The sequence below is a fragment of the Ichthyophthirius multifiliis genome, assembly GCF_000220395.1.
Source record: "Ichthyophthirius multifiliis unplaced genomic scaffold scaff_1120509249815, whole genome shotgun sequence".
NCBI lineage: Eukaryota > Ciliophora > Oligohymenophorea > Hymenostomatida > Ichthyophthirius > Ichthyophthirius multifiliis.
Genome location: NW_004087282.1, coordinates 1 through 10,611, shown reverse-complemented (window position 1 = coordinate 10,611; position 10,611 = coordinate 1). Strand labels below are relative to the sequence as shown.

The window sequence follows — 10,611 nt, the reverse complement described above, 5'->3', positions numbered from 1 at the left end:
AAACCTTTCTTATTTACATCTAGCAATTCAAAATATTTCTTTTATATTTATATATCTTGGATTTAAAATATGTCTTCGAATATATGATTGCATTCTTCAATAGATAAATTTTATTCAGGATTTATGTTACAGTAAAGGAAAGCTTCACTTGCACTTATTTCGAATACTTAAAGAATCCTTGCTACAATAAGAAAGGTGAAATCTATAGGCCAATTAGACTATATATTCGATATGTAAAAACATAATAGCTCATTATAATCTATGGAACCGTTACATCCGAAATCTAATGCCCTAAAGAAAGCTATTTTATCACCTCCGGATACTTTTCTGTCTAATTTTAATATATCGAAAACTCTTAAGACATCAGTTACAACTATTCCAGCACGAAAATCATTCAAATTATATATTAAATTATTTAATAAATCATATATGTTTATTTTATAATTATTTATAAATTTCTTTACTACAGTATTTATATTGACGGCATCCAATTTTATTTCAAAATTTTTAGGTTAAATTATTTATTTTTATAGTAAACTTATTTCTAATTAATTATTATTATTATTATTATTATTATTATTATTATTATTATTATTATTATTATTATTATTATAATTATTTTATTTTGTATTAGATTTTTTATCTATAAAAGATGAAATGTCTTATCCTTTTTCTTTAGAAATAATTCTCATTATTTTTTTTAATTCAACTACAAACATATCTCTTAATATGTTTTATTATGAATCTACATCTAAATAATTAAATGCACCTATACATTCAGTTGGAGACATATCTTTACAATATTTATGAAAATATGTATTTAAATCATCATAAGTTATGTTATCATTCTAATATAATATATATATATATATATATATATATATATATATATATATATATATATATACATATATATTTATATATTTTTTATTATATTTATGTAATACATTTTCTTAATCCATTTCTATAAAACAATCATATGGAGAAATTTTTTAATTTATTAAATTTTATGCAAACTTAAAAATACTTTGTTGTATAAAAGTTCTTTAGTTTTCTTGCCTCTGGTTATTGTCTTCGTTATTTTCTTGGTTTATTTAGAATGCTGCTAAACATTAATAATAAGTTTTTTTTTATATATATCCAGAGCAGTTTATATCAGATAGTTATATTATTCTTTATATTGAAGAAGTGTTCATATTTAACTTTGATTACATTAAAAATTGTTTAAATTATTGATCTGTTATAATACCTTTTCCTTCTACATCTGCTGCTCTATATAAACTTTCAGGGGTTAAACCTAAATTTCGAGAGCATTTATTTTAAAAATCTTTCATTATTTATTTGTCATAAGACATATAAGTATCTTTTGTTCGACTTGGACTTGTGTTTATATTTATTTCTGGTTCAGCTAATCCTTATAAAATGTTTTAATTATAATTCATTTGGTGAGATCCTTTAACTAGTAATTCAAGTCGATTTTTTTCGTCTTATAATTTTAAGTATTTTAGCTTTAATAGTTTTATGTCTCTTCTATAATCTTCTATTGTTTTTATTTATTTCATTTTTATTTTATTTTTTTATTTCTTTTTCTTCTTTTTTTATTTTAATTAAGAAAATTTATTAATTAGGGATTAATTATAAAAAAATAATATTTTATTTATATAAAATATAAAAGTTTTTTTTTTTTATATTTAAATAAAAAGTTATATTTTTATTCATAATACATAATTATAAAATTATCTTTTTAAAGTTTTTTTTTTGTTATTTATTCAATTTTTTATATTATTAAAAACAAAACAAAACAAAAAAATCATAATTAATAATATACATTTAATCAAAAAAAATTATTAAATAATACATAAATTAAGTAATTTTTTTTTTTTAAAAAAAAAACATATATAAATATCATCCTAATAAAAAATAATGTAAATTTAAAAATAAAACTAAAACTACAAAATATTTACAAGAATTCGTTAAATAGAATAAAAAAATTAATAAAGATTAATTGAGATAGAGTCTTAAGAAAATAAAATAACATTAAAAGATTCTTAATAAAATAAAAAAGCAAAATAAACCTTTTAATTTAATGAAATTTTTAATTCAAATGTTTAGTAAGATTAAATATGGGAAAAAACAACTTAGCAATATATTTTAAAAGTAATTTAAATATAAAAATTATTTATAAATTTTTTTTTTTAAGCTTATTGAGGGACATAATTGCTGCATTATGTCTTATGGATAAACAAGTAGTGGAAAAACTTATACTATTTTCGGAGAAGATGATAGATATACGATTTAAAATAAAGCAGCATAAAAACTATCATAATTAAATGATAAAGGATATGATAAAAGAGGGTTAGTTCCAAGAACTATTGAATATTTATTAAAATATAAATAATAATATGAGGAAATAAAAGAATTTACAATAAATTGTACTTTAGTAGAAGTAAATTTAGATAAAATAAGAGATTTAGGAATATTTTATTTATATAAAAAATAAGGTAAAATTATTTAAAATAAAAATGTATAGTAAAAATAGTGAAAAAAAAAAGAATAAATAATTATAAAAATAAAAATTATATATATATATATATATATATATATATATATATAATATATATTTTATACTAATTTCTCTATATTATTGTATATATTTATATTTATTTTTAATTTTATATATTTTTTTTTATATTTTATATTATTAATAGAAAATAATAAATAAACTAGTAGTTCAAATGTTTAAAACATAAGTAATATTTTTTTAAAAAAATATTTTAATTACTATAAATTTTTAAATATAATAATTTTTCTAATTTAGATAATAATATATAAAATGCATTTAATAAAAATCTATCTATATAAGAAAGTTCTAACGGTTAAGTAATTATAAAAGATATTTCAATTGTTTAAATAACTAATATGAACGATTTATATGATTTATTATAGTCAGCAGTATTTTTTATATATTTATATTATAAAATAATAATAATTAAATAAATAATAAGTTTTCATAAAGAGAATCATTTATTAAAAATAATTAATAAAAATCAATTTCACATACAGTAAAAACAATTATAAAAAAGTATTTAAATAATTTAATTAAAAAATAGATTTTTACAATAAATTTAATACAAAAAGAAAAAAAAATAGAGAGCAACCAGTTTATAAATTCAACAATACAATTTGCCGATTTAACAGGAAGTGAAATAATTAATATGGATATACGAGATACAAATAAATTAGAAAAAATACTGAATATTAATACACAATTAACTGTATTAGGAAAAGTATATATAAAAATAATATATAAATATAAATTAACAAACAAACAAAAGTGTCTTTTGAATATTTCTTAATAATAAAACATAATTCCTCATAAAGAATCATAATTAACTAGAGTATTATAAAATTGTTTAAATTAAAATGCGTATATATGTTTGATAATTAATATAAATCCAAATAAAAATAATTACGATGAATGTTTATCAAGTCTATAGTTTGGAGATAGAACAAAGGGAAATATTTAAATTAAATATAATAATAATAATAATGATAATAATATAATAAATTAAGATGATTTTTTATTATAAAGTATGGGGACCAATTAGGCTGAAAACGATAAATTAATGAAATCTTTGAAAGATTAAATAAAAGATTTAGAAACAAAGATAGAGTTCATTATGAGAGAAAATAAATCAAAAATATCAGAAATAAACAATATTTTGGGTCTTGATATTGATTTAGATAAAGTCCTTTAAAGGTCATCTTAGAAAGATCTTTAGTAGTTTAAATTATAAAGAGAAGCAATTACTAAACTTGAGAATATATAAAAAATAAATAAAAGCTTAGAAAAAAAATTAGAAAAATATACTAAAAAAATGGAAGACGAAAAACGTGAGTTGACTTTAAAAAATGAAAAATAACAAATTTATTTAAATCAATTGAAAGAATAATATAAAAAATTAAAAGAAGATTTAATTTAGAATAAAGAAAGTGAATAAGAGTAATTAAAGAATACCTTTTAAGAAAGATAAAATAAAGTTAATAGTATTATTGAGAAATCTAATAATGATTTAAATGATAAAACTAGTGTTATTTTTAATTTATAATAGAATTATTAAAATATTGCAAATGAGAATTAAAATATGAATGAAATTAAAAGAAATATAAAGTTTGAAGTAGATAAAGATCTTAAAAATAAAATCGATTTTTTAAAATATAATTTTTAGAAACAAATCGATTATTTAAAATAAGAGTTTTCGAATTTATATTAAAATAAAAAAAATTAAACTAGTTAATATATTTAATAAATCTATAAATATAAAGATAATAAAAAGTAATTTTTTTAATTTATTATTATATAAAACAAACACATATTAAATTAAAAGATAAGAAATAAATTAATTAAATATGGAAATCCTTAAATTATATAATATTTATGAAACTTAAAGAAATACAATTTAAAAATTAGAAGTATATAATTATTTTTTTAAATTATATTTTTATTTATATAAAAAGGACGGATTTTATACAAATGGAAAACATTCATTTAATATTCCATAAAGAGATAAACCAAATCATCCAAATCGATAAACATATAAAATGTACATATTTATAATTTTAATAAAAATATAAATATTAAATATTAGATTATTTGAATTACTAGATTAAAAAATATTCAATAATAATAAAAATAATAATGAAGATAAACTAAATATAATATAATAAGATTAAGATGAATAAACATTAGAATAAAATACATAAAAAATTGTTAATAAAATATTCGGAAATGATAGTACTGAGAAATACAATAAATCTAGAAAATTTTAATCAAGTCTAATGGACTATAATACATTTATATCTTAATTATAGAAAGAAAAATAAAATATATAAAAAGATAGTTAAATAGATTTTATGAATTCCACAAACATTTAAAATTAATAAAATTCATAAAATTTTAACTGGAACAAACTTAGATTTACTAGTAAATTTGTCTAAAATGTCTATTACGTAAAATTTTCATGATTTATTGTAATATACTACAAGAATAAAAGAATAATTAAAGTATTAAAAAAAAAAATATTATAATAAAATATATAAATATATAAAATAAATATATTTATATATTTATATATAATATATTTATATATTATATTTATTCATATCTTTTTTTTTATTTATTTAGAGATACTTTACTTAGAGAATCTGATTTAAAAAATCGATTAAATGAGTATGATAAAATAAAAAGTTAAGTAGATATTAAATAAATTCTAAAAGAAAGAGATGATTTTAAATGTTTATATATGTAAGAAATTCGTAAAAATAATATTGTTTCTAGAGGTTCTACTGCCGGATTGGTTGATAAAAAAAATGTTCATCTTAGTCGTATGTCTTTTACTAATGGATTTTCAAAATGTTCTGAATTTTTAATTAGTTAAATGATTAATAGTAATAGACCTTAAACTAATGTTATGGAATAAAGATAAAAAAATAAATGAAAAATTTATATATTTAGAATCTTAATTCTTTTTATTGAAAATATATTTGCTATTTTTTTTGTTTATTAAAAAAAAAAATATTAATAATAATTGATTTCATTTTTTTTATTTAAAAAAAAATATTATTATATTATTTAATATACTAATTAATATCTAAGTATCTACTTAAATAAAATTAAAAAACAAATAAAAACGTATATATACAACAAAGTAAAGACAATATTCAATTATTTAACTATTAAGATTGAATTTAATGATCACCTATTAAAGATTAAGACAAAAAAACAATTTATTATTATTAATTAACTTAGTCTTAATAATTAGAAAGTAAATTAGTTCTACAATAAGGACATTTTATTCCTTAAAATTTAAGACTATTTCTTAAACATATACTATGAAATATATGCCCGCAAGCTAATTGTATTATTTTATATTCATTTTAAGGATTATTTTTAGTATATATTTCATAACAAACGGAACATTATTTACCATCATTATTAGTTCTTACAGATTAAGATTCTAAGCTAATAATTGAAGGTTGGGCCCTTTAAGAATTTATATTGACAATATTTTAGTTATTTAATTGATTTAGTAAAATTTAATTTATTAAATAAAAATTATTTAAATAACTTATATATTCTAAATCTTATTCTAGTTCGTTTGAATATTCATTACTGGTTATTTAACATAATTATATAGTTTCTTCAATTTAAATCAATTTTTTATTCATTAAAATAATAAATATATATAATCCTATTATTGAAATTGTATATATTATCGAATATGTAGTCATGTATTCATGTTTAAAACCCATAAATGAACTAAAAGCTTCGAATTTTTTATTGTTTATTGCTGCTATGAATATAAGACAGTCTATTAATACTAATAATGGACCTAATATAAATCCACAAAAACATGTTAGTGCTAATATTTTTTTACGAATTATTTCCAATATGTATTCATTATATAGTATTAAAACTGAGTAATCGTATACGAATTTATAACCTAGGAGTATTGTGTAGATTTGGAAAAATATTAAGAATATTCCTAAACCTAAAAATATTAATAATAAGATGTTTATTATTAGTAATAAAATCAATATTATTATTAATTTTATGTTCATTATTTTTTTGCTATTTTTATTTTTTATTTGTTTTAATTTATTAAATATATATATATTTATTTAATTTTTTTATTTTTTAATAACCATAATAAAAAATAATATTGTTTATGTTTTAAATACTAAATAAAAATTTATTAGTTTAAATATAAATATTTTTAACATATATATAAAAATAAATAGTACCTTTTATTTATTTTTTTAAAAATAATAATAATAAAATATTATTTAGTATGGGAAGTGGAAGTACTAAATCCTTAAGTATTAATTACCAATAAATGCTAGAAAAAGAATATTAAAAAGTTTCAAAAGTACAATATTATGATGAATTATTTGGAGGTTTTTATTTATATTAGAATAAGAGAATAGGGAATTATATAATAAATAGAAGTTAAATATATTAAACTTAATTATCTTAAATATAGATATAATAATTTAATAATAGAATATTTAATATTTAAAATCATGTTTTAAAGTTAGAAGGTATAATTTTTATTTAAAAATAAATACATATTAATATAAATTTTTTATAAAAATAAAAAGGATATTTTATTTAATAAAATTAGAATTTGTGTGTATAAAATTGTATATTAAATGAACTTATAGAGTTTCCTATAGGAACTTTATATGATGAAATAAAATTAAGAAAAAAAAATTTCGATTGTTTTAGTGAATAAGAATTATGGACTATTATTAAAAGTATTATTAGTGGTTTAGCTTTTTTTTAAAAGTTGGGATATTCATCAAAAAATATATCAACTAAAAGTATTTTTATTTCTTAAAGTGGAATTTATAAGATTGCAGAATATGGTTTTTTGAATAATTAAACTCTTTTAAATTAAATAAAATTATAAAATGAATATAAAGTTATATAAGGTTTATATTTATCTCCAGAAGATTAATAAGTAAAAATAAAAATTATTAAATATTTTTGTTTTGTTTTGTATATAAAATATAGTTATTAAATTGTAATGCTTAATTAGAAATATTCGAGGATTGTAAAAGTGATATTTTTAGTTTAGGGATATGCATGATTGAAGCTATTTTTGTTGAAACTTAAGATATTTTATTTAATTAAAATTATTAAATTAATATATAATAATTGTAATAAAAATTATAAATTATAAATGATAATTATTCAAAAGAGTTTTCATATATAATCTATTTAATGGTCGAAATTGATAAATAGAAAAGATTAGAACCTTAATAGTTATTAGAAATATTAAATAAAATAAATGTAAAAAAAAAAAAAAAAAAAAAAAAAATTATAAATAAAATTTAAAATAGATTAAAGAAATTAATAATGGAAATAATATGTGTAATTATTTAAAATATCTATAGATTGAATTTTAATAAAAATATTAACTAAATAAAATTGAAAACATTAAATAAGAAACAATCGAATAAAATTAATAAGAAACAATAGAATAAAATTAAATTAATAAAAAGGATAAATAGAGTCATAAAATCTAAAATAATTTAGGTTATATATTTATTTCTTAAAATAATATATAAGTAAAAAAATAAAAAAACATTAATGAATTAATCTAAAATTAGTGTATAAGTTTTAATCAATAACCTTACAAATTATAAATCTCAAATAAAGAAAATAAAGTAAATTTTTCTTAAAATTCATCAGAATTAGAAAAAACATCATTTAAGATTAATTAATAAGAAAAAAATTGCTAGAATTAACAATAGGAAATAATAAGTTAAAAACAAGAAATTGAAGAGGAAAAAATGAGTTAAAAAGAATAAGAGTAAGAGTAAAAAGTAAAGGATTTAAAATATTTATTGTTCATTCAAGAAAAATAGATTATTTAATAATAAAGAAAATTAGAAGAGGCTTAAACATAAATCTAGAAATAACAGAATATACAATGTTAATATAAATAGAAATAATAATAATTAGTAAATTAAAATAATAAATTAGAACAATAAATTAATAAACTAAAAAACTAACATATTAAAAATAATTAAGATGAATTATAGATAAGTTAATAATATGATAAATATAAATACAATGAAAGATAATTAAAATTATAAAATATATCTGTTTAAACTTAATCTAGTCAAAATTAATAAGAAAACTAGTATTTTAAAATGGAATAATTAAAATAATAAATTTAAAATTTATAAAATCATAAATATTAAGACAATAACAATTTATCTAATTATAATCAATTAAAAAGTCATTCATAGCCTAATATTTAATCTTATATTTAAGATAGTAATGTAATATAGTTTTGTTAATAAGATTAAAACTAAACAGAAATATTCCAAAATTAATAAAAAGATATTTAAAGCTTTTAAGAATAATAAAATATAGATGGATTAAGTTAATATACAAATAAGAATATGGTTTGCAGTAGAAAATATTAGAATATTGAAGATATTTTTAAATAAAAATAAAAACACTAATCTCATTTTAAAGTTAAGCTAGTTTATAATTAAAGCATAAATTCTATTTTGAGTAATGATAATAAAAATAAAAAAATATAAAAAGAAAGTTAGTCTATTAACTAAGACTAATAAAACATAAATTTTTATTATTATTAAAATAATAATTAGAATAGTAAATTTGATGAAAAGAAGAAAAATATAAATTAAATAATAAATAACAAATATATATGAAAAAGATACAATGAAAATTAAATAAAAATATATTAAATTTATAAAAATAAATAAATATACAAAAAATAAAATATATATTGTATATATATATATATATATATATTTATATATTTATATATTTTTATAATTATATATTTATATCTTAAAATTATTAAAAATGTTTTTTACTACTTTATTTTTGTTTTTTATTTTTGCTTTTATTATAAGTAATTATTTATTCAAATTATTAACAAACTTTTTGTAAATAATATTATAATTATAAATAAAAAATTTATAGTTTTTTTTATTTTTAGAAAATAAAAAAGAAAAACACAATGTGAGTTTAAATACAGTTTCATAACAAAAAATAATTTAAAAACATATTATATATTTTTTTTTATTAATTAATGAAAACATTCAATAAAAAAATACAACAAATGCAATTAAATTTAAATCAAAGCATAGCTTTAACTAAATGATTAATGAATACTTCTCTGTTACCCCAGTCACCACCTTAATGGAATGCGTGTCTTTTATTTTTGAATCCTCCTCTAGGGGTATCAAGTTTAAAAGGCCATAAAAAGTTATTTGCCTCTTTGAAATGAGGTCCACAAGTAGTAATTACGTGAGCAAGATCTTCAATACAATTTATATTGTATTTTCCGAGTTCCTTTTCGATAAAAGCATTATCAGTAATAGGGATTCTTTGTCCATTTACTTTTGCAAAACCTCTTTTAAGGAGTAATTTAGAAACTGTTTATCTTGAAGGATATCTATTTTTTTATTTTATTTTTTAAGGAAAAAAATATAATGATTTTTTTTAATTATTATGCATTTATTTATTTTAATTAAATAAAATAATAGTAATACCCAAAAGTTACAAAAGGAAGTACTTTCTTCAACATATTTAAGCTTGCTTTATTTATTTTAAAAAAGGTTCCGTTATGGATTTATCTAAGCCTAAAAAGTCTCAAAATTCTAATAGCATCAGGGTGTAATTAATTTACTCTATAGAAATATAATTTTTTTATAAAAAATATTTAAATAAATTTATGTTTTATACCCTCTAATTCTTACTACAAATGCTACTTTAGGTTCAGCAGGAACGAAAAAGAGCCTAATTTTCTGGCCTTTATTATTTAAATAAATATAAATCAGTTTATTTATATATATGAATATATTAAATATTTAATTTAAATAAAATATTATCTATAAAATATATAAAAAATTATTATTAATATATATATATATATTATATTAATATATATTTATATATATATATATTTTTATTTATATTTATTATTTATTTTAATACTTTCTCATTCATCGATTATTCTCTTTCTTAGGCTTCGTATTCTGATGCGTATTTAAGACTTGAAG

The 10,611-nt window shown here is 16.0% G+C and overlaps 3 protein-coding genes across 3 annotated transcripts, besides 20 other annotated features; 1 reads left to right on the top strand and 2 right to left on the bottom strand. All coding sequences in view use genetic code 6, as the record gives it.

Annotated features, from left to right (window-relative positions):
* IMG5_035120 (hypothetical protein) lies at positions 1–1,562 on the bottom strand (the record flags this gene model as incomplete). Its single annotated transcript, XM_004039017.1, has 2 exons — positions 1–848; positions 948–1,562. Coding segments are annotated over 2 exons (1,463 nt in total), but the record flags the coding sequence as incomplete, so codon positions are not given.
* Positions 552–625: a microsatellite.
* Positions 852–924: a microsatellite.
* Positions 1,563–1,651: 89 nt separating the features above from the next.
* Positions 1,652–1,705: a microsatellite.
* A 297-nt stretch (positions 1,706–2,002) lies between these two features.
* On the top strand, positions 2,003–5,498 carry IMG5_035110 (kinesin motor domain protein; the record flags this gene model as incomplete). The annotated part of the gene is made up of 6 exons (XM_004039016.1): positions 2,003–2,501; positions 2,709–2,750; positions 2,819–2,952; positions 3,111–4,336; positions 4,389–4,834; positions 5,188–5,498. Exons 1-6 carry the CDS (start codon positions 2,087–2,089, stop codon positions 5,496–5,498), a joined length of 2,574 nt encoding a protein of 857 aa, XP_004039064.1. The 5' UTR covers positions 2,003–2,086.
* Positions 2,578–2,621: a microsatellite.
* Positions 2,648–2,699: a microsatellite.
* Positions 3,535–3,567: a microsatellite.
* Positions 5,080–5,155: a microsatellite.
* Positions 5,093–5,155: a microsatellite.
* Positions 5,115–5,155: a microsatellite.
* A 2,359-nt stretch (positions 5,499–7,857) lies between the features above and the next one.
* Positions 7,858–7,883: a microsatellite.
* A 122-nt stretch (positions 7,884–8,005) lies between these two features.
* Positions 8,006–8,055: a microsatellite.
* A 1,157-nt stretch (positions 8,056–9,212) lies between these two features.
* Positions 9,213–9,285: a microsatellite.
* Positions 9,274–9,322: a microsatellite.
* Positions 9,323–9,393: a microsatellite.
* Positions 9,324–9,393: a microsatellite.
* A 244-nt stretch (positions 9,394–9,637) lies between these two features.
* On the bottom strand, positions 9,638–10,361 carry IMG5_035100 (hypothetical protein; the record flags this gene model as incomplete). Its single annotated transcript, XM_004039015.1, has 3 exons — positions 9,638–10,004; positions 10,102–10,239; positions 10,295–10,361. Coding segments are annotated over 3 exons (522 nt in total), but the record flags the coding sequence as incomplete, so codon positions are not given.
* Positions 10,362–10,419: 58 nt separating this feature from the next.
* Positions 10,420–10,499: a microsatellite.
* Positions 10,459–10,513: a microsatellite.
* Positions 10,469–10,515: a microsatellite.
* Positions 10,472–10,542: a microsatellite.
* Positions 10,497–10,541: a microsatellite.
* Positions 10,543–10,611: the final 69 nt, after the last annotated feature.